This window comes from Opisthocomus hoazin, chromosome Z (genome assembly GCF_030867145.1).
Source record: "Opisthocomus hoazin isolate bOpiHoa1 chromosome Z, bOpiHoa1.hap1, whole genome shotgun sequence".
NCBI classification, from domain to species: domain Eukaryota; kingdom Metazoa; phylum Chordata; class Aves; order Opisthocomiformes; family Opisthocomidae; genus Opisthocomus; species Opisthocomus hoazin.
This window is the reverse complement of record NC_134454.1, coordinates 67,708,492-67,733,090: the sequence shown is the minus strand read 5'-3', so window position 1 is coordinate 67,733,090 and position 24,599 is coordinate 67,708,492. Positions and strand designations below refer to the sequence as shown.

The following is a 24,599-nucleotide window of genomic DNA, read 5'->3' as shown; positions in this document are numbered from 1 at the left end:
TTCACAAAATCTAGGGGGAAAAAAATCATACCATTGACATTTCTGCTCTTTAATGAATGTAGTTGAAATTTCACAGGTAGTTTGAAGAATTGTGAGAACTGAAGGAGGGCTCTTGGAGACAGATAATACTTATGTAGCCTCAGTAAATCAGAGCTAAATATAGTTTCTTTTAGAACTATTTGTCTTGAATATTCATGTACTTGTGGAGACCTTTCGGTCTCCAAGAACTTTTGCAAAAAGTTAAATCCTCTGTTGTACAAGAGTACTGAAGTCATTTTCAGCTGAATCAAGCAGACTAGCTTTACCCTTCTTCTGCTGAGCATTTGTGGTTTCTCAGCTGTGACTGCTACAAAGCAGGAAAATGCTGAGATCATGAATTCTTTGGACAGTAGTAGAGTGTTTTGTTCTGCTAAAATACATAGCAACAGAACAATGAATACAAACCATTTTTTTTTTTTTTTACAGAAAAAGTGATCCTTCTGAAATATTTTGCTCTTTGCACATGTTCACCAATGCTATCTGTCCTATTCATTGTACTTATTATCCACCTGCCTTGCACTTAAAGCAGGATTTTCCAGTGAGAGTGAGTTTGGAGATGGGCCTGTGAACTTTCTTAGTTCTTCTAGAGATGGGCCTATGAACTTTCTCCCTCCTGCTTTCTCAGGCAGGTTTCCGGATTACCGTGGAGAAGAGCCTGGGGTTGTCGTAGCCTCTTTTCAGGCATGATTTGCCCTATTCGTTCAAGTTTGTTGTCAGCCTTCTCAAAAGGTGGTCTCACTCTATAATCTTGTATGTGTTTTTGTTTTCATCAGAAATGGCTTCTTCTTGAATTCGAGTGTTATTAAGTTTCTTTTCTTAAGCATGTTTTTGGTTTTGCAGATGATTACTGTTAAATCCTGTCTATTGTGGACTTTTTCTCTGGTTTGATTACCATGTTGGCAACTTCAATAAGACTTCTCAAATCCATGTTCTGATTTGTTTGAATGATAACTATGAATAACTCTTTGGATTTTTGTTTGTGAAATCGTAGACTTTTTTTAAAAGCACCAAGAGAACTTCTTACATATTTGGATACATGTCTCCCCATAGCACAAACACAGAAAAAGATCAGAAACTTTGAAATTGCAAGCTGTGAAAGACTGCAACATAAATAGTTAAAGTTCATCTCCAGAAGAACTCGTTTCGATTTGTCATTTAGTGAAATTTGGTGCTGGAGGGAAATAACTTGCTGAGTGATCACATCATTCCTAACTTTGAGCCTGCCTGTAACTTCTGTATGGAGTTGTGGACCTTCCTTGCAATGTGTTAGGGGCAGGTGAAGACACTGGTGTCTGTGGGGTTGTCTGTGACTCCTGCCGGGGTGAGCCTGTGCGGGGAGTGGGGTCTCCAGCAGGTGCCACTCTCATATTACCTAAGCTGTCAATTCCTCCATCTGCTCTCTGGTGAACCGTGAGGGATCCTGTCACACAGAATGTGATATGCTACTTGCACCTGCACTGATTTCTTAGGATTTCTTTCATTACTCTTTGCCAGCTGCGCTTACCATAAGCGTCTGTACTTGAGGCGTTCATCCTCATGAGTCGGTTTCTTTTCCTTCGTTTGTTTTGTTCGTAATGGCAAAAGATTAATTACAGCGTTTTTATTTGTAGTGAGTAATGAACTGAGTACTTGCTGCTCTTGTAATATGTGTATGATGTGGTTAATGTAACAAAAATTATGAAAAAATAATTTAAGGCACGGGACTTCATGAGCTCACAAACAACGTAAATGAAATAATACAGTGGTATGGTGCTTTTTTTCTTTAAAACCATTTTTTTAGATGCTTTGGAAAGTGAGTTATTGTACAAGCTACATGTAATTGACATCAGATTTCTTAATTATACTAATAGTAGCTTGCAAGTTTTAGAAATCACTTAGAGCATGCTTGTGTCTGTGGAAATTACATACTGCATTTTTGTGTTAAAAAAAAAAAAAGACCACAGAAATTTATTTCCCGAAAATGTCATCTAGTGGTTTTACTGAACATTCTCAGTAATTTTATGTAAAGAGGTCTTGATAGAAAGTCATTTAAATATAGTTCCTATGTGCTATAAATTACCTTTGAAAATAAGACTTAGTGTGCCTTTCTGAGTCACAAGTGAAACAATAATTTCCTCCCCTTGTGTACTATACTTAGAATGCTAAGTCTTTGATTTAGGAAATAGTGAGTACACAAGTGAAACCTGGAATATTGCTGCAAATGTTTGATCTTGTGGTAAATCCTGCCTCTGTTTTTTGTTATTTTGAGATGAATATTTAGCATTTGTCTGGATTAGTGTAATAGCTGTATTTTAGGGAGCTTAAGGCACCATTTTAAATCTCTGCTATATAAACCTAGTAGGTTAGTATTTGTGCCTGAGGTCAGACAACAGGAGGTGGTTGTGTTGTTGTGTTTAATCTGCTTAATTTCCAGCCAGTAGACCTCACTGAGGTGTGATGGTTGCATGTGTGCTTCTCAGTTGTTGCAATGTTAGGTGAAACAGTTTCAGCTGAACAACCTGTCATGGTAACTTCAGTCTTTTAATGTACAAGGAACAGCTTTCTAGGTGTGATCAGTAAATGAAAGTGGATTTTTTTTTTTCTCCTGATCGTATAATTTATAAATATCAACAAATCATTTTTAAAAGGAGTTGCTTATGTCTCCTGCCTGGAACTTCAAAGAAAATTACATGGATTGTGTAAAATATGAAGTAGTGCAGGAGTTCTATGATACTGTAGCTTGTAGTCTTAAACTGGTAGAGGTCACTTAAAAGGAAATACAAAGGTAGAGCAGAGACTCGCTTGAATGAAGTTAACCTTTATGGCTTAGAATTTATCCCTCTTACTAGTTTCCCTGTGTTTTTGAAGACTATATCAATATACTTGTCACTCAAAGGTATAACTTTCAAAGGTATAACTTTCAAAGGATTCATACTTTTAAGTGTAGCTATGTGACTTAGTTGTAGAAAAAGATTTGTAATAGAAAAGGATTATTGCTTTTAAAAAAAGAGCGGTCATCTGATACCATGATTGCCATATACTGGGTGTCTTGTTGTCGTTATCTGTTAGTATACAGGGGCAAAGTCAAGCTTAAGTCTTCAGTCGCCAGAGTAAAAACTGTATAATAACTGTCTAATAACAATTAATTCATAGTTTGTACAGTTTTCACTTATTTTTGTAATGTATCTGGGTACCTTACTCTGGGAACTTTCTCCTTTGCCATTTGTGTTTACAAAGGTCGCATCAAAACCTGAGGTTAAAAGATCTCTCAAATATTGGTCTGTTTCACTGGTCCCTCTCTTTTTAAGTGACATTGAGATAGTGGAAAAACAAGGGATGTTCTCTTGATAGTTTATCAAACTGAAATACATTAATTTCAAGAAAATGGTGTGTAAAAGTAACCTTCATTCAGTCAAACACAGATGCACAAATGGAAATAATCATTTAACTTCTACATCTAGTAATAGTAAGAAAATAATTATAAATACAAATTAATATTTGTTTTTTATTGAAAAATGAATAGTATTTAAATATATCCTGACAGTGCTCTTTCTGAAGAAGAAAAAACTACATTGCGTGCTGGACTTATCACCAACTTCAATGAGCCGGTGAATCAGGTTAGTGGTGAACAATTAATTACTGCTTTCCCAGAAAATGCTTGTATTGGTATATAATTTGCTTTCTCTCTTTACAGAGTGTTTAATAATAAGAAGACAGTTGACAAGTTGCAATTTACATGTTGCCTTTGAGACATATCTCTATGTTGAAGTGAGATCTTTTTCCATAGATTATAATTTCAACATGTTTTGTCTCTCTGGTTTGTTTCTTGTTGCAGTGGCAGTTTATGTTGTCCCTTGCGGTTTATGCAACCGTTTGGTGAAATGGTTCAGGGAATGGATGTAGTTCAGAAATAACCTTCTCTCCCTGTGTGATTTTTCTTTTTTCAGCTGTGTTCTCTATTCTGCCTCCCAGTATAGTCATACAAGGAAGGGTGGTGGTGGTGTACCAAGAATGAGCTGTTGAGAATGCTGTTGCGTAAACCCACATAAGTGCTATTGCTGTCACATATCTAATCACAGCATTTATGAATTTATATAGGCATAATAAAGCTTCAGTGTGATAGTGCCTTGTCTTACATAAACTGACCAATTTTAAGCTGCTGTTTTGGTTAGAATAAGGATTTGATGTTAAATTGAGAGCTAATGTTAGGGGCTCAGAATATGCTTGTGCAAGATGAATCAGCCTTCATTCTGCTGGTTTATGCTTGCTCCTGTAAGTATGACATTCTCCAAGGAAGTATTTGCTAATGTTGTAAGCTAGATCTTAAAGAACTTTTTCAAGAAAATATAGAAAAGATTTGCATAAGGTAAAGCTTAAAAAGAAAAGGTAGAGCAAACAAACTTCCCGTATGCAGACAGTTCAGTTTCAACTTTTCAGGATTTCTCACTGTTGTTTGTAGGATTAGAGCAATGTATCACAGCTAGGGTGATTGAGTCATTGGAGAAGACCTTTGTGCAGTGACAATTTTGACTGGAATCTGAAGTTTTTATTGCAAATGCAATTTTTTTAAAGTGCAGGTAGACATAGAAAATATCTTTAAATTTGTAGTGCATGTATAGTTTCAAGGTAAAATACGTGACCAAATATTACTATTTTCTTTATTTCAATCAAAAAGAGCTATGAAGTATGACATTCTAAAGACTAGAGGCTTCATGTATTTATTTGTGTGTCCTTATTGTATTTTTGAGATGTAGTCTTTTAAGATATGGAGAGTTTTGTTTCATTTTATGCCGCAGACTGCTCCTAAACGATTTTGCAAGCAATTGTGATACTGAAGTATGTTTACAGAGTCCATCTCCCCTTCTTTCTGCCTTGTTCCCCAATCTGTGCTGTAGATATCTTGAGGCTTCCTTTCAGGGGCATGTTGTATTTGGTCCCTGGTCTGCCTGATATGCCTATATCTTGTGTTCCTGATGAGTGCTTTTTTCCTGTCACACAGTTGCTATCTGCTTGTGCTTTCCGTATCATTGAAAGTAGAAAAATTATGACCCTTTTATGTATAAAAAGAAAAAAAACAATGCAGAAATGTAAGAGTTAGACATAGTAACGAGATGTGATGATACGAGCTGACTTCCAGGGGAGGGGGAGAAGAAAAACAGAAGATATCATATGCTGGGAGCATAAATTCTGTGTCCTCGAAAGACATTTACCATATGGAAGGAACAGAGGAACAAAATTTAGATATGTGACAGCAGATTTTTTTCACTTAAAAAGCCAGTCCTCAAGGAGAACGTGGTTTTAGCATCTCTGGAGGGATTGCTTGTTGTATCACATATGGAGAAGAGTTTATTTGCTCCTTCCTGCCAGTTGACATCACTTGATCTGATAATAAAGAAGACTCCCAGCTCTTCCTTGCAAATGTTGATGTCAGTTTGCTGAAGCAATTCTGCTTCCTGGGCAAGTTGGTAGCAGTTAATATTTTAAGGAGTTTTGTGGGGTGGTCAGACTTTCACATGAAAAAGCTGTGGAAGCAGTAAAGGGGAGCATGGCTATTCACTTTTATGCCGGTGAGTTGCTGGGATTCCTTTTGCCACCATAAGGAGGTGACTTCTTCCCCAAGCTGGAAACATGGTGGTAGTTGTAAGGGTATGTTGAAGGTGAGAGTGTCTGCTTTGTTCAGGTACTCCGATCAAGTGAATGGTATGAGAGTGGGGAAACAGGAATGTGAAGTTTTTGGATATTTGAGGTGGGGTTATGAGGGACATTACAAAATTTCTTAAGGAGTGTTTAAGGAAAGGAAGTTTTGGAACAGCAAGGTGGGGAATAGACAGAAAGAAGGTATAAAAAGGGCCAGCCGTGTGTAAACCACAGCTGGTCAGTACTCATGTCTGAATAAAGTCTGCGCCGAATCGCCACCGGCTGTCTTGCCTTCTGATGGAATGCCTTAACTAGCCCTCTGTGTAATCTCACTCTGTTGTGTGTGCGTGCTGCAAAGACTAGGTGCCAGCTACTGGCAAGACTGGCACGCGTGGGATTTGGTGCCAGCAACCAGAGTCGGGTGGTGGAAGTCGTGTAGGTGCCTCAGGCCTCTGGCCTGAGCATCTGGAGCAAGTGAGGGTCTCAGCTGCAGCCACCGGGATGGGACCACAGCTTACAGGCACATGTCTCTCTTGTCTGAAGTCTAAAACTCAGCTGTAGGAGAAATAAGGGTAATAAGTATTCAGCGGTCTATGTTTGTTTGTAGAAAGCGATAGAAAAGATCACTAAGTAATAAGTGTTTGCCCAATACCTGTTTCTTCATTTATGTAATTTCTAGAACAAATAAATGTACTGATCTTCAAGTAAAATCTAAACAAGGTAGCCAGCGTAGAATTTTGTGTAAATATTTACTACAAACATAGAATGGAAGACACTTTTTTCTCCACATTCATTTGCATTCAGCAAACTTAAAAATAGTTCGAGAAGAAACACACATAAATCTAGCAATCCATACCAGATTTTTTTGATTCGGGTTTTCCTTGGTTGTTACGTTGTTTACTTGGCTGTTACATTGTGCATTTCCTAAATGATCTTTGACTTTCTGGTATCTGTGTTTTGTTTTGCGTTTTTGCAGATAGCAACTCAGATCTCTGTATTGATCGCTAAAGTTGCCAGGGTGGACTGCCCTAGGCAATGGCCAGAACTTATACCCACTCTGCTAGAATCTGTGAGGGTCCAGGATGATCTTCGACAGCACAGAGCACTACTTACCTTTTATCATGTTACAAAGACCCTGGCATCCAAACGGCTTGCTGCAGATAGGAAGCTTTTCTTTGATGTAAGTAGTGTGATGCAATATTGTAGAGCATGCAAACCACGTATTGTACATGCTTGCCACTTCCCTTGATTAGCTGGCAGTGCATTAGTGGCAGGTATGTTGACTTTAATGCCTGCCTTTGAAACAGTAGTGCTCTTACTTTGGTAGGTATATGTACAATATGAAATAACTGGAAGTTAGTTTCTAGGTGAAATGGTTTTGATCTCTTTTTTAATTTGTGTGCAGCTTGAGTGTTATTATAATAACTTGTGTTAAAAAGCAGAGCTTCATCTACAGAGCAATATCTGCATATCAGCCTTATGTTGCCGTGCTGTACAGTAGATGTTATTACGTATGAATTTGTAGTGCTTTGGAAGTGTGCTTGGATTTGTAATTCAATATAGTCTTTAGAAAATACTGGGTTTTAGGCTTTCATACCACAGTATTTTTGGCTTTTATGGTCAGTGGGAATGTGTTTGGGGTTTTTCCAGATTAACTTCTTTCTCCAGGTTAATTAAAAGGCATAATGTGAATGCAAATGCCCAGTCTTGTCTGATGCAGCTTACATGCGCCATTGTCAGAATCCGCTGATAAGAACATAGGTTTACCTTTGGCTGTAGGCAGTTGCATCTCCAATCCCATGTGGAGTTAGGCAACGATGTAGTGCAGTTAACTGAATTCAGTGAGTTAAACATCTTTTCCAAACATGTTACATTTGACTTTTCAAACTTTTATTTTGTTCCTCAACTTAAAGAAGAGATGACAGCACAGGTAATTAAGACTGCTTCTGCAGGTTTACCTGTTTACCTATGCAGAAAAAATTTTCTGGCTGTGTAATCAATAAGATAAAATTTTAATTGTTGGGAGTCTGAAGAACTGAAGACTGGCTCTTGTAATAGTACAGGACTGAAGCGATAATATGTTGCTACAAGATGTGTGTGTAGAGGAACAGTGTTTTCTCTCTCTACCATGTATAGATATGAATGAATATAATTTCTGTATAGGTAATATTTCCTTATATTTTGTAATTTATTAGGCCATTATATGTGACCTAGATAACTGAACAATACAGGTGTTGGCATATTCATAGATATTAATTCCAAAGCAATAAAGAGTGAGCGAGATAATGACTTCATTTCTAGAGCAGTGCTAAATCAAGATGTTGCTTATACCGCCTGGTTATGCAGCTGAAAATACTGTTAATGCTCAATAATATAGCAAAAAAAATCAAAACTTAATCCCAGAGCCCCACCTTCATAAAATAGCCAAATTCATACTATCTCAGTTAAGGAACAAAAAGGAATATACGTTGTAAGGTCCAGTATTTGTTTTTAAAGTTGTCACATCCAACAGTACCTTTGCTGTTTTTCCACTATCTTACCACGTTCGAAAAGTGCTCAGTTGCCTTCAGTCATGTTTGTGCTTCCAAGAAACTCATTAAGTTTCCCTGAACCTTTTTGCTTATGGAATGCTATGTTTGCAGCATGGTATTTTCTTCGTATATTCTTTTACTAGCAGAATGAGACAGCTTCAGACATGAGAAGAAAAGGCTTACAACAATGTTTTTTTAGATTTGTAAAACAGTTTTTGTCAAAAATATCACTGAAATTTCAGGCTTAAATGTTGGGTTTTATCTTGTGGATATGTTCAGTATCCAAAGTTTGTCTATCGTTTGATTTGATGTGAATAAAAGTTTTCAGTGCATCCAGTTTCACTGTGTTGGGAACACTGTATGTTGATAGTTTTTCAAACTTCAAATGGGAAAAGAAAATTTTCTGAGCATCTGGCACTACAGAGTTCATGTTTAAGGATTCATTTTTTTAAATAATGGCAAAATTGCACAACTTGGAAATCTACATCATCTCCTGGTAAAGACACTTAACGTGTTGGGTGTCATGTGACTTCTCTTGGACAGTCAAAATAGCCATTTGAACCTAAAAGGACGAAAGTAACAGACTACAGAATTTCTTGATACTTTCAGATAAGTAGTTACAGTTTCAACATTTTTTTAGTACAGCATTGGAAACACTTGATAAAAGTTTCATGTAATGTGGTACCTGATGATTACAAGGTCATACTTACAGATAAGACATCACTTCTTGAACTCTCTTACCTGAGGTTTAAAATGGAAATGGAAAAATGTTAGATGATGTACAGGTTGACACTAAGTTGTAAATGCAGCTTATTTATAACTTCATCTTTCCGGTGAATAGTGCAGTTCTCATTATAACTACATTAACAATCTTCAAGGTAGAATTGGCTGCTTTAGTACAAATAGAAAAATGCAAGATCTGGTTATATACCATTGGTGATATGCTTATAAATGTCTGTTTTATTTTGAGTTGTTTTTCTGGACTTGGTCTGTTAGATGTGGATGGTGGCTCTTGGAAGTAAAATCAGTGAGTTTTATTTTCCTATCTGATACGAATGTACTACGACTGTTAGGAAGAAGTTGGTTGTATGTGTTAAAACCTGTAATACTAGGATTTTTTTTTTTTGTAATAGCACGTAGCCATATAGCACATGTTGGAGAAGTGATATCACGAATTTACCGCAAATCAGCAAAAATACAGGTTACGTTTTTTTCCCCTAATTCATTTAACATCAAGCTTTCAAGCCTTGCTATTGCTTTTTGACCCTGGTTTTAAAAGAATGCTGTTACATTTTTACAGTTTATCTGTAAACTTTTTTTTTCTTCAACTTTGAAGTTGTTGTTCTGTTCTTAAACTAGAAGCACTTTTCTTTATACTCCTACCATAAAGTAGGTAATTCAGTGAGGGTTTTCATGATTGTTGTGATTTCTTTGCTGCTTTGGAGATTGCTGAATCTTTGAAATATGGTCATAAATAGGAAACTAGAATAAGAATCCTCATGATCATTGACAGCCTATGAAATCCAGCATTGAACAAGTCTGCCACCTTTGCTTTTACTGTTTTTATTTATAGAATCATTGAATGGTTTGGGTTGGAAAGGACCTTATAGAGCATCTCGTTCCAAACCCCCTGCCATGGGCAGGGACACCTTCCACCAGACCAAGTCACTCAAAGCCCCATCCAACCTGGTCTGGAACACTGCCAGGGAGGGGGCAGCCACAGCTTCTCTGGGCAGCCTGTGCCAGTGCCTCACCACACTCATAGTAAAGAATTTCTTCCTTATATCAAATCTAAATGAGCCCTCTTTCAGTTTGATGCAGTTACCCCTTGTCCTGTCACTACAGGCCCTACTAAAAAGCATTTTCCCATCTTTCTTATAAGCCCCCTTCAAGTGCTAAGAGGTGGCAATAGTGTCTCCCCAGAGCTTTCTCTTCTCCAGGCTAAGTTTTTTTTTAGTACTAAGGTACACTGATCTGAGGACAAACAAATGGGTTTATCCACAGTATATTCTACTACTAGAACTATTATTGCTGCTTTGAATTGTTTGGTGTTTTGGGGTTTTTTTGCGTTGGTTTTTTTTTGAAGTTGTTAACTGCTTACTATTATGGTTAGTATTAGCATATTTAAGAGAGGCCCCACCCCAAAACACAAAGTCAACCCCTAAAACATGAATAGGTTGAAAATATTGATAATTATTCGGTGATGTGTTTTTGCAACTCCATGAAAACATCATTGAGTAATTATGATGACTCTCACCTTCACTCTGTCAAATGAACCCAGTAAACGGGTCTTACGTGCTTTTGATTCCATTGATGTAACATGTAGCAGACTAAGTGCAGTTTCTTCCTGAACTATGAAGCTGTCAAGTGCCGCCATAACGGAATGAGAAATTCTTTCTCTTCTGTTTATACTTCAAATATCTTTATCAGGTAAGCACTGTTTGGAATTAAGTTTGAGATTTGTTCAGTGGTAGCTGATTAGAACTATTTGTCATTCTGTGTTTTAAATAATACGAGTCAAAAAGCCAGGGTTTGCAGCTGTCAACAAAATAAAGTTAGTTTCAGTGTAGGCATTGTTCAATACTGTTTTTATTAGAGATAGGCCTGTAACTGCTAGCTGTGTCCCAGAGTAAGCTGATTCAGATACTAACTGTGCTGTAAGATAATTGAAGTCTTGTGGGAGAGGGGGTGATGAGGAAAACTGAGTTTTTTGAAGCCTCAGTATTATAGACCAGTGGCTGTAATGAAAATCAGGTAAGAAAGGAGGCCTAAATAGTTACCTTTAAATTGTTAGAGCCATAGACCAAGTAGTCAGGGAAGCGGGTGAGTCTGTCATAACATCTTCAAATTAACACAAGGTATTTTTCTTGAAAACTTCTTTGGATCAGTACAACTTAGTACAACAAAGAACCAAGTGAAACACTGTGGCCCATGATATACAAATAGATGGCTTAAATAATTAGATGGTCTAAGCAGACCTTTGAAATTTAGGAAATTGTTATGCTATAGGCAAATTCAGGAAAACAAATATATTGTTGGTCTTTCTTCCTTTTGCAGCTTGCATCAGGTATTTATAGCTTTGCGTGTTCCTTGTGGAATCATCATACCGATACATTTCTACAGCAAGTTTGTGCGGGGGATGAAGCTGCAGCCACAAATTCACTAGAAAGAACCTTGTTGTCATTGAAAGGTAATAATACAGAATTACATTAAATATAAGGAATCAAAGAAGTTTCTTCACAGTGAACAAAGAAGACTTACTGGTAAACAGCATTTTCTAACAAAGCTATGCCCATTGGGAAAACAAGTAGTCTTGGATTATTTTACCTGTATCTTCAGCAATGCAGAAGGAGGATTATTCACATGGAAGGGGGAGAAGGTACTCTTGTTCCTCAGTATGTACCATTCTGATATGTGTGTTGTAAGAAGTCAAAGTCTAGCAGGTGACAAAGTGGAGGGCATAACAGGATGCTTTTTTACGTGTTGAAATTTAGGCTTGCATGTGTCTGCCTTGAGGCACTTAACTGAAGAAGCTGAGCTATGAATTTTGTTGCGTGACGTTCAGCTTGTGTTCATTGAAGAGGTAGGCTTAGCCACCAGTTGAAGTTTTAGGTTGACGCTCAAGTACTTATTGGTGGGATGAATACATATCCTTACTGGACTTGCTGCTTTGAAGAACTGAGATGTTTGTGTGCAGTGCTTGCAGTGCAGATGATACCAGTCTTGAATTGTTTCACAAGGTGCAGCATGCGGATTCTCTGGGTTACTGGCAGTGATAAACCTGAGCAAATTCAAAAGATCACTTGTGAGCCCTAGTTGACTGTATTTGGCCCTTTTCCTGCTGCAGAACCTTTCAGAAGTTGAATACTTACATCTTCTTCAGAATACTTCTTGATTCAGTAGTTCTTGGAGTTCAGTTCTTTACTTTACACATGTAGTGAAGTTTAAAGTAATTTCAATAGGATTAGAGTAATGTTAGATATGGTTGAGGCATCCAAACACCCAAATTTAAATGTATTTTTTTAATATGGAGATTTGGAAGAAAGGCATTTGAACTAATAGTGTTCTGAAATCTGTTGGAACAAGGGCTAAGAAATACCTACACAAGTAACTTTTTTTTTCCTAGTGCTTCGTAAACTGACAGTTCATGGGTTTGTAGAACCTCATTGGAATGTAGAGGTGATGGTAAGTGACATAAATCTGTTTCTAGTTCTAGATTAGAAATCTTTTGTGATGATTTCGGGTGTTGTAGAACTATGTTTAAAAATCGTTGAAAGGCACATACTGTGTGAGCAATATGCTCTGAAAGTTGTCTTCCTATCAGTTAAGAACTGTTAGATCCTAGATAGGTCCTAAACACTGTGATGTCCATGTCGTGATGTTTGAAAAAAGAAAAGACGGACCTTCCAATTTACCTGTTGCATAATAGTGACACCTCTGTTGCCTACTGGAAGATGTCGTATATGTAGTCTTCCACCACCATTTGAAGAGGATGTTTTCATTTAATGGTGAATGTAGTAGCATATTTCTCCTGTCAATTTCTGTTGATGTTGATGGAGTTTGTCTGATTGAGGTGAAAGCCTGTGGTATACAGTCCATGGGGGGGGCAGAAAAAAGAGTGAATCCCAGGCATCTCCCTTAACCCCAAACACTGCCTGCTTTGCTGGAGGAATTGGGTACCTACAACCCACATCCTGCACAAGGAAGCTGAGAACAGGGAAGAACTGGATAAGCAGATTGTAAAGCATATATCTATATTTACCTATACTTCCTTCTATTAGAGATGCTATGCTGTTTGTGTGGTATTAATTAGGTCAGTATGGATCAGCTATGCAGTCTGCTGACTAGCTAGTTATTTGTTTCATCAGGAAATTGTCCAAGATGATCAGTAAGTTCAGTTACAAGTGATAAGGTGATATCTGAGCTAGTAACACATCTGAACTGACTTCAGTTTGACTCAACTGTAATACAGTGCAAAATGAGCTTCGTCTTTAAAAGACAAATATACTTTTATATTTTTCAGGGTTTTCTACATGCAGTGTTTGAACGGCTGAAACAGTTTCTGGAGTGCAGTAAGTATCTGGGTATTTTCTCCTTGTATCACTTATTAGCTATTAGAAGTTGGATGGAGACATAACACAGTTAGTGCATATTCATTAATCATTTAGGTGCAAGGTATTAGTGCAAAGCTATTACTTTAAATGCTGTTGAAAGTGTCAGAAAAGACTTCAGTAAAAAGACTTCAGTAAAAACGTCCTTTTATATCAACAGGCTAAAATCCCACCATAAATTATACTTGTTGTGATAATGCCAATTAAATTAAAAATCTTAAGCCATGGATTGACACACTGTCTATATTGAAAATATATATTGAAATAAGTAGATGCTACTAAAACCCAAATCATATTGAGTTTTCTTCTTTGGAAGGGTTTTATGTTTTTCATGGAGTTTGCCACATATTTTGGCAGGTGTTACATGGGACATAAAGACCACATTCAGCTGTAGGAAGAATAATAATCTGAGACAGACAAACAGGTCAACACAGTCAACAGAAATATAAGCATAACTGGCAGATGTTAGTACTTTTGCAGGGAAGCTACCTGAAGCAAGCAAAGAGGAGATGTTCGGCAGTGTTGATCTGAACTTGCTCCTCTTTGCTTCCCTGTACACTTGTAGTGATAGAAGCCATTCATTCATCTGAAGTCTTGTCAGTTCATTCTTTTAGGCTTCAGCAATGCTTTTTTTCTGACAATAGGTGTCTAAACTGAGTAGAAAGAATTTTTTGATATAAATAAAGGTATTTGGCTCAGGAGCCTATACTTAGGTGTGAGGGGCTGATCTGAACTCTAAGCCTTGCTTATACAAAAGATGGAAACTGCCACTATGTTCAATGCCAAAATAAGATATCTTTTTTCTCTTCTGAAATACAGGCTGCTTTGCATGCAGCTGTTTGCCTCTTCTGTACTGTAGTCATGCTCTTTCTGGCCCTCGTTTCATTTTTGGTGAGGTAGTTGCCTAGCTTTAATAGACTGAAATGAAGGCCATCCTGTCCTGAAGGTTGGTGGTTATCATAGTCCTGTAGAACATGAGGACTGTGTGGTTTGAATGTCCTAAGAGAAGAACTGAACAGAAGCTTCCCATTTCCATTATTCTAATCAAGAAGTTATTTTACAAAAGCAGGCATGGCTGCCTTAGAAAAGTAGTGTTTACATTTATTTTTATTTTTTTGTCTGTGTGCCCTCATTATGGCTGCTCTTGTTTTTTTTTTTTATAAATCTTTGTCTGTATTTTGTAAATTCAGAATGTTTCCAGTGTCTGTAATCAATTGTTTTTTAAGAGGGAGTTTCTAGGACAACACATAGTATTATGTAGTAAGGCTATACCATAGTTTTAATAAAAGGGCATTTTCATCTTTTCCATGTGTTTTTTCTTGTCTATACTAGCATTAGCTTGTGTTATTTTAACTATCTTTTATCACTGAGCTGTCTGTAATGATGTCCCAATTGTTTTATTCTCCTCAGTTGCTCTGAATTTCACTGCAGCTGAGAGAAACAGTTCTAGATTATATTTTTTTTCCCCTGGTGCTCATTACCTTGAATTTGACTTGGGATTTATTCTGCCATAGAACTTTTTTCTGGCTGCCATAATCCTTAAGCTACAGATAAAACAAATTGTTCTTCAGCAGTGTTAATTTTTTAAAACTTGGCTATCCAGAAAGAAAAAGAAAAGTCTGAAGAAATGATAGTTGTTAAATATCTGATTTACCAGGTAGAAGTATAAGAGCAGAAAACGTATGCAGAGATCGTCTAGAAAAGACTATAATTCTGTTCACTAAAGTGGTAAGTAAATTCTCTGTTCAGTTACTGAATAGTTTACTGTTCCGGAGGAGCAGTCCACATTCAAATATGTATGTGCCTTAGAGCAAATAGGTTTCAGGTCTTGTAAAGAAATGGAAGGTACCACAACTTAAAACTTCTTTGTTATGAAATATATTTTTGAAAATTTTTTTTAAAGAGGAGGATGTCTGTTTACTCATGCTGACATAAGTTGCAGGAGTGAAGAATACATTTTCTTAGCTCAAATAAAATTAAATCCACTCCAGAAGTAAATTATTTAGCTAGGATTTTGCTCAAAAAAATATTTCTGGAAGTTTTGCTGAGATGTTTGTATCAGCATTGATGAATAAAAAAGTGATAAACTATTGCGGTTTAGCCCAAGCCAGGCAACAAAGAATCACGTGTCTGTTTGCTCACTCCTCTCCCACTGGTGGGGTGGGGAGAAGAATCGGAAGAAAAAGACAAAACCTGTAGGTTGGTATAAAGACAGTTTAATAGAACAGCAAAGGAAGAGGAAAACAACAGTAGTACTGATAAAAAGAATATACAAAGCAAGGGGTACACAGTGCAGTTTTGTCACCACCCATGCCCAGCCTGCTCCTGAGCAGATTCCCCTCTCCCAGCCATATACTGAGCCTGACATCATATGGTATTGACTATCCCGTTTGGCTAGTTTGCATCAGCTGTCCTGGCCGTGTCCCCTCCCAGCTTCCTGTGAGCATTAACTTTATGCTAGCTGAAATCAGGGTATAAACTTTTTGTCCTGTCTTTTATCAGTATTTAGATTGCTGTTTCTGAGGCCCTGTTGGTTCTATTGAATAACTGGCCACTTTACTGAAAGAAGATTAACACAAACCTGTCTTACTGTCTGTGACTTTTGTATTATATGATACATTTGGAATTGTCAGCTAGTTCTGTGCAATTGTTAATTGCACATATTGTCGGAAGGTAATTGCAGCATTGTTGCTTGCTCGGTTTTGAGAAGATATAAAACCTGCAGAGTTCCCCTTGTTTTCAGATTACATTTTGGGGCCATGGATCTTATTTAAATATTCAGCCTAATTACCAGAAGTGGGAGGCACCTATTGGCTTCGCCAAAATTAAACTGAAGGTGCTCTAACACAACATTTTTAGTCTTTATCATAGCACTTCTAACTTTGAACTAACAAGCAAAGTGTGTGAGGCGTGTGCATCTTTTAACATAGACTAGATGAGAAAATACACTTTGTTAACAGATAATCTACCACCTGTGGAAATTCAGATGTGAGAATTTAGGCTTAATTTTTGCAGTAGTGAAGGAGATTAAGGGAACTGACCAGTGCATTCTAGAACACTAGCTGGAAAAGCTAAGCTGGCGAAGCAAGTGCTTGTACTGCAGTGGAGGGGGAGAAGAAAGAATAAAAGGTGATTTCCCTCATGTCTTTACTTACAATAATTCTAATAGGGACAAATTATCTGCTGAAAATGTTCAGGGTTTTAAGTGTGGCTGACATGTTTTATATACTTGCTAGCAACCTGGTCGAATTGAAAATGGATATTGTTCCTTTTTGTAGTTTAACCCGGCAGCTGGCAGCTAATCACTAGACAGCCGCTTGCTCACCCCTCCCCTTCCCCCATAGTGAGATGGGGAGGAGAAATGGACAAAAGGGGAAACTCGCAGGTTGAGATAAAGACAGTTTAAGAAGGCAACAAAGGAAATATGACTACTAATACTAATAATGATAATGATGAATATGCAAAACAAGTTATATACAATACAATTTTCTCACCACCCAATGATTGATTTGCAATCAGTCCCTGAGAAGTGATCGTGGAAAGCCAAACTCACAGATTTTGCGAATTCTATTAAATGTCTGGGGGAAAAAACTAACTTCTGGAGAAGTTTAAACTCCTGGACAAGAAAGGATTCGAACCCACAGAAAAAAGAAAGAGAGAGCACTCCCTGCCCCCCTGCAAACCCCCATTCCTACACTGAGCATGCCATCCATGGTATGGAATATTTCTGTTGGCCAGCTTGGGCTGCCTGCCTGGCTGCGGTCCCTCCCAGCTCCTGCACACCTGCTCGTTGGCTAAATGTGAGAAACTGGAAAAAGTCCTTGATTTCATAGCAACACCTGAAAACGTCAGTGTTACTAACATTCTTCTTGTGCTAAATCCAAATCACAGCAGTTACTGGGAGCAAAATTAACTCTATCCCAGCTAAAACCAGAACATTCCCTAAACTTATAAAAAGGTAATTTTGAACATGCATCACGAATTTCAGGGCAAAATAATGTTTCATTAATCATTGATACTGATCTCATCAGAATTTCCTGTCTGTATTAGTTTTCTGTAATTTTGTGTAAATTGGTACTGGTTTTTGATAACTAATTTATGAAAGCATGTAACAAGGCTTGCACAAAAAGTCACTTAATTTCTCTTGCTCTTCTACTTCCTTAATTTTTAGCTTTTGGACTTCCTGGATCAGCATCCTTTTTCATTCACCGCTTTGATTCAGAGGTCATTGGAGTTTGCTGTAAACTATGTTTTCACAGAGGCTGGTGAAGGAATTGTATTTGAGCGGTTTATTGTACAGTGCATGAACCTCATTAAGATGATTGTAAAAAATTGTGCTTACAAGCCATCCAAAAATATTGAAGGTACTGCTGTTATATCCTAAAAACATTTTTTGTATCTTGAGAAACATTTTGCTAGTTGTTCCCAACAGTGAAACTCCTAATGTTTTAATAGTTAGTAATGTATGCTTCTATTTCTATATTGATAATTCTTATTTTATTAAGTATTAATGTATATGGACAATGACTAGAAATTTTAGATACACAAGGTATGTGAATATTGTTGTTGATTGTTTTAGTTTTCATTGAACTAATTTTAAAAACTATTGAGGTATGGAATTTGGTTTATTTTTGTCACATGGTTTGATGCATCTTTCCCTTCACAAACGTTTGATAAAATGGGGTATTTTCTGTAATTAACTAATACTGTAATTAACTAATGCCAGTACTCTGAAATACAGAAACACAGTGAATTTGATGTGCAGTTGAATATAAAGCAATCTGTATGTTTTGCTTCGTAGGATTGTGTTTCACTCTGAATCTTCATACTAGCTCAGGAAGTGTAGGCTGGATGAGTGGTCAGTGAGGTGGACTGAGAACTGGCTGAATGGCAGAACTCAGAGGGTTGTCATCAGTGGCGCTGAGTCTAGTTGGAGGCTGGTAACAAGTGGTGTCCCTCAGGGGTCAGTTCTGGGCCCAGCCTTGTTTAACTTCATCAGTGACCTGGATGAAGAGGTAGAGTGTACCCTCAGCAAGTTTGCTGATGACACCAAACTGGGAGGAGTGACTGATAAAGAAAAAAGCTGTCCTACCATTCAGCATGATCTGGACAGGCTGGAAAGTTGGGCGCAGAGGAACCTGATGAAGTTCAACAAGGGCAAGTGCAGGGTCCTGCACCTGGGGAGGAACAACCCCATGCATCAGTATAGGCTTGGGGAGGACCTGCTGGAGAGCAGCTCTGTGGAGAGGGACCTGGGAGTGCTGGTGGACGACAAGCTGACCATGAGCCAGCAGTGTGCCCTGGCTGCCAAGAAGGCTAATGGGATCCTGGGATGCATTAGGAGGAGTGTGGCCAGCAGGTTGAGGGAGGTTCTTCTTCCCCTCTACTCTGCCCTAGTGAGGCCTCATCTGGAGTACTGCATCCAGTTCTGGGCTCCCCAGTTCAAGAAAGATGAGGAGCTACTGGAGAGAGTCCAGCGGAGGGCTACAAGGATGGTGAGGGGACTGGAGCGTCTGCCCTACGAGGAGAGGCTGAGGGAGCTGGGCTTGTTCAGCCTGAAGAAGAGAAGGCTGCAAGGGGACCTAATAAATGCTTATAAATATCTGAAGGGTGGGTGTCAGGAGGATGGGGCCAAGCTCTTTTCAGTGGTGCCCAGTGACAGGACAAGGGGCAACGGGCACAAACTGAGGCACAGGAAGTTCCGTCTGAACATGAGGAAGAACTTCTTCCCTCTGAGGGTGACGGAGCACTGGAACAGGCTGCCCAGGGAGGTGGTGGAGTCTCCTTCTCTGGAGATATTCAAGACCCGCCTGGACAAGGTCCTGTGTAGCTTGCTGTAGGTGACCCTGCTTTGGCAGGGGGTTGGACTAGATGACCCACAAAGGTCCCTTCCAAACCCGAACATTCTGTGATTCTGTGGTATACTGGTGTGTGGATGGATAATGGAAAATAGAATTGAACTATATTAGGAAAAAAATCCTTCCACCTTAGTTTGACGTTTGGCCATGTCTAGATAACAATTAGCATTCTCTTTCTAAATTTGGAAAATAAGGTTTCATGAACATAGTGATATGCATCAGAAAGATTACAGAAACTGAGTTTTTGAAATACTTCATAATATTGATGTATTTCAGTGTTATTCCATAGCTTTGTGATACGTTACAGTGTCCTAAAGCCACTGACTATTTACAAAAATTTCTGCTTGCAAGAGTTCATAGTTGTGTTTGGGGTTTGGAAATAGAGATGTGATGCCTGAGACAAGAAGAATACAGCACATTCTGATAAAAGCTGTAGCACTTAACTTTTTGAGAACTGGGTGATTAAAAAAAATAAAATAGAAAAATTATTTTTCTTAATTTCTGACTGAGATATAGTGTTTGTGTTGATTGTATACCAGACAGTATTTGGTTTTATTGCTGGTTTCTTTAACCAGGGTTAACTCCTAAAAAACCCCAAGTTTATACACTTTCTGAATTAGGTATAAATGAAACTTTCCTTGAGTTCTGTGTGTTTTTTTAATTCAGTAATGGTAAATAAAAAACAAAATTCCAAAAGCAGCAGGTCAACAGTTTTTCTTTTCATTTACATAGTAGATGAAAAGCATTATAAATACTTTGTGATGTACTAACAAACCTACAGTCTAAATGTGCAGTTAGAGAACTCTCTTAAAAGAAAATTAATTTGGATGTTTTAACTTGCTTAAAAAAGGTAACACCTGACAGTCTGTTATGAAAGTCTGCCATTATTTTTTTTCTTTTTTTTTCTTTGAGGATAAGAATTTCTTATCTATTGATTTCTTTCTGATTTTACTAGACTACTGTTTGATCATGAAGCCACTTAATTGTATTTGGATTTTTCTGTGTCTTATTTCAGATGGCAGTCCTGAAACTCTTGAAGCACATAAGATAAAGACAGCATTTTTCACATATCCAACGCTAATGGAAATTTGTAGGAGATTAGTCACTCACTATTTCCTGCTGACAGACGAAGAATTGATGATGTGGGAAGAGGACCCAGAAAGTTTCGGTAAGATGTGTGGTATAGTTGGCTGCAGTTTATTTAGATATAGGTATAAGAGTTTCAGACCCGCATTGCCTCTGCAAATTGCTTACTGCAATATTGGCTGTTTTATTTTCTGCAGTCTTGTTACGTAGACAGATATTCCTCCTAGAGATTGTTTGTGTAACAAGGGATTTCTCAGTATTCTATGATAGTCACATATCTAAATACTAAATTTTTTTTGAACCATAGTTGAAATAGTACTTTTTCCTTTTCTTTGTGAAATAATAGCTGTAGAAGAGACCGGAGGAGATTCTTGGAAGTACAGCATCAGAGTAAGTGTTTCAGTTTACAAGAAAACCATTCAGCATTTCTGGATGCATTGCTTTATCGTCTTGTAAGCAAGAGAGAGGGTATTTGGTAGAAAGATAAGCTCACGCTTCTCAAAAAAATCTTTAGTTAAACAAATTTCATTAGAGTTAGTATGAGCATAGTTCATTTATCAGTGTTCAAACCTGTTGGAATACACTGAAAACTATGCACTGCATATTCTAGGAGAGAGGGAAAAGGAGTTTTCTTCAGCATTTATATTGTGTAGTACCTGATGTTTATTAAACCCACTAGAAGTTGTCGCTTCTTTAAAATAGTAACAGATATTATCACTTATGACTTTGTTAGCAGACATGATGAAGGAAGAACATTTCAGACATGTCTATATTAGCGTTCTAATTCAGATCAAAAGTATGCTGTTGTAGTGAATCTCCCAATTATCACTGCTGTGGTTTGCTTTGCGGGGAGATCACAAAGTTTATTTGCTGGATTACTTTCATTTTAAAACTAAAAAACCCAACCCTGTGCATCCAGTGTGTCCCAAGTGCAAATGAGTATTCAGACCAGAGGAATCGACTAGTGCTGATGCAAAAAGAAACTGTGACATACCTACAGTGTGGTCACTGGCTTCTCAGCACCAGCTGTTTCACTCCACAGATCCGTTGTTCTTCTACTGCAGAACTGGCTGATGCAAATACAGCCATCAAAATCTTGCTATGGTTAAGCATACTGTGTAGGAGGAAGAGTGGTATTTTACATAAAGTGTATTTTGCTACAGTGTTGCCTTCATTTTGATAGATTCTAAAACACATCTTTTAATTTTTCAGCCATGCACGGAAGTTCTTTTTATTGATATTTTCCATGAATATAACCAGATTCTTACCCCTGTGCTTCTAGAAATGGTTCGCAGTCTACAAGGCAAGTTCTTTAATCAATAAAGGAACTGTAAAATGTAGATTTCATTACATTTGCTTTTGTAAACTGTTCAACATTTTTACTTTGTAATATCTAATTTTATATAGTGCATTCACTTTGTATTTTTGAAAGGGTAAGTGAACATATTAAAATTATTTCTTAACCTACCATAAGGAAAGCGTGATGTGCACCTAGGAAGAGGAGATCCTAAGGATTCTTTACTTTTCATCATGACTGTTTTAGATAACTCACAAAGATTGGGGCATTTCTACTTTCATGAGGTTTCAGGCTTTTTTTGAGAATAGTTGGCAAGCCTAATAAATTCTGTAGGTTGTTTTTTTACTGGGAACTTCCTCTTCAAATGTTGCAAGGTGGTTTATGGTAATTCTGCCATATCTCTGCAAAAACCCTGTAAAAGAAAAAGTCAAAATTACACTGTCATTTTGGAAAGTCTAGAGTACTTTCCAAATCTGAAAAAACTGCTTTAAAAACTTAAGTCTTTTTCTGAAGTCTTCATAGACTGAGGAATGATTGAAGTTTTCTTCACTCCAAAACAGAGTTACATAGTGACCAAAAAAGAGAATGAATGGTAGCTGCCACTTTGTTTTTCCCGTCATTTCAGCTTAGGTTGTTTCCCGAGATTGTATCTTACCTGACTTACAATATTTTATGTTTGAACTTATCAGAATGGATCAGTACGTTCTATTAAATAGAAATAAATACTCATTTTCTGAGGTAGGTTTCTGACTTCACAGGATCTCTCCTTAAAACACTTTGTGTATGTAAGCTGCAGGATGGCTTGCTGTGCTCTGATACTGGGAATGGTAAAAGGTTCCTTACAACGGGGTTGCAAGTTATTTTGTTTTCCGAGAATTATGGAAGCTTACCCTTCCATGCTAAAAGGTACATGCATAGGTTATTTTTGGCTCCTGAAGCCCCAGTAGCCATTTATCGATATTTTCAACTGGAGAGTTACAGTTGAAGATATTAAGAATTCATTAGTAGTTACGATTCTGGAAGAGTTTTAATTATACTTTGTAAGTACTCATGCATACATGTAGGTAGGAACTAGGTCTAGGACACTGTTGGAAATAGTACCACGTGGTCGACAGCATTCAACAGTTTGTGGGTTTTGAGTCTGTTCATTTAAAATATGTGCTTCTGACTTGCATGTTACTGGTAACAATGTTCAGCCTCAAAGAAGTCAGTCAAAAATAGGGTGTGAAAGCAGAGATTTGATTTTAGTATATTCACTGAAGAAAGTATTGAATTAACTGAACTTGAGAATAAAACCAAAATAGCAAAGTAGTCTTAACTGACAGCATACTTGCTTAAAGTGTAAAAGTGCAAAGTTACGTGCATGCTTTGTTTTAGTTATACTTTTTTCTTTATTTTAACTTGGTCTTGTAGGATCTACCAACGTGGAAGATACCAGTGCTATACTGATTAAAGATGCTGGTAAATTAAATTTTACTTTACCTTTGAAGTAACAGAGCTGCTTTTGTGTATGTGCTTGACTTCTTAAAAATTATCTGAAGAATTTGCAATAATTTTTTAAAGACATTTAGAAAGTAGGACCTAAATCCTATTTCTTCTTGCACTTGATGTCAGTCTTTACTTTTCAAAATGCTTATGTAAAAATAGGGTGCTTTTTTGTGAAACAGACCCTTAGACAATCTCCCTTACTGTCCTGTCCTTTCTTCTCTGCAAGTAAATGAGATATGGTGCTTCTATGAAGATAACTGTCCATTTTACAAGGAGTGAGACTTTATGGCAGAAAGGAAGAATCGTCTAAGACCTCCGACAGAACCATTCTTGATGTTAGAATAAGATCTTCATTGGTTTTACGGTTTTAACTATTTTAAAGATTCTGAATTTTCTTCTGTAATACCTTTCTTTTACTGATATTTTCTCTAGAGTTCCCTTCACCATGGCCTTCCTTAGCGTTGTTTTCTTTATTATGTTCAGGTTATCAAAAGTGGTTTTTGAAACTTAAATTAGTTTGATTATTTACTATTAAAAACTAAACATTTAAGCAAGCAGTAACCATATTGTTTTTCCACAGTGTATAATGCAGTTGGACTGGCTGCTTATGAACTATTTGACAGTGTGGATTTTGATCAGTGGTTTAAAAATCAGCTGTTAGCAGAACTACAGGTTTCTCATAACAGGTAAACACCTTGGTCTGTTATGCAGTCATCATTTCAATATGAACTGTTGGTACAAAACTGGTAAGATATAATGTCTGATAATTACAGCGTTGAAAAATACTCAAAATGTAAACATATCTGCTAAATGAGCAGAGGTATGAAAGACATACAGATAACTGATACAATCACAGAAGTGACAGTGTTCCTGACAGTTTATGTTTGAATTACTGTGTGGTCGATACTACCAGGGTTCTGTAAAAATATTGTAAGTCTGTGCTCTTGCATGTATTTGAGTTGACTAAACTTTCCCAGGACAGCCACCTTTGCTCATTTAAAAAAAAGATGTTTAGCCCTGCTGAGACCCCAGAGCCCTTGAGGCAGGAAATGCAACTGAAATCAGTGGAAATAGTCTCTGTAAAACAGTAGCTTAGCCAAAATAATTATTTGTTCTCTACTAGTTTAAATACAAGCCCACTGTAGCACTCTGCAGGTATTTTTGCCAGCAATAAAGAGAGGAAGTAAGGATTTGGGTTGTGTTGTAAAGCATGAATGATTACCGGCAGGTTCTAAATAGAGTATTATATAGACCATCTGCTGTGCATTTTCCTTCTCACCAGGTCTGCTTCACGTGGATGACCTTCACATGAGTACCTTTTTTTTTGTTTACTGGGTATCAGAGGGTATTCTGAAAGATTAGTTTTGGCATCTCAGTACTGAGCTGTCCATCTCTACAACTGACTAGAAGATGATGTTCCTCCCTGTTCCTGAAACTGTCACTCTTCCCTCAGGGGAAGAACAGTGACTGCTATTGTATGTCCTAATCCTCATCAGATGAGTTCCCAGTCACCCTTTGACTCTGAATGACTGTGTCTTATTTTTCTCATCAGTCGTTGGCAGTGACCTTGATG

General features: G+C 37.5%; 1 protein-coding gene across 3 annotated transcripts in view; it reads left to right on the top strand.

Annotated features, from left to right (window-relative positions):
* IPO11 (importin 11) overlaps nt 1-24,599 on the top strand; it is a 102,904-nt gene that overhangs the window by 13,061 nt on the left and 65,244 nt on the right. For all 3 annotated transcript variants that reach the window (XM_075411301.1, XM_075411300.1, XM_075411298.1), the window contains 12 exons: nt 3,563-3,635; nt 6,632-6,835; nt 11,244-11,376; nt 12,313-12,371; nt 13,210-13,258; nt 14,955-15,025; nt 17,469-17,661; nt 20,171-20,323; nt 20,588-20,631; nt 21,454-21,544; nt 22,952-22,999; nt 23,607-23,712. In XM_075411301.1, coding sequence (XP_075267416.1) covers nt 3,563-3,635; nt 6,632-6,835; nt 11,244-11,376; nt 12,313-12,371; nt 13,210-13,258; nt 14,955-15,025; nt 17,469-17,661; nt 20,171-20,323; nt 20,588-20,631; nt 21,454-21,544; nt 22,952-22,999; nt 23,607-23,712 — 1,224 coding nt within the window. The remainder of the gene's footprint in view (nt 1-3,562; nt 3,636-6,631; nt 6,836-11,243; nt 11,377-12,312; nt 12,372-13,209; nt 13,259-14,954; nt 15,026-17,468; nt 17,662-20,170; nt 20,324-20,587; nt 20,632-21,453; nt 21,545-22,951; nt 23,000-23,606; nt 23,713-24,599) is intronic.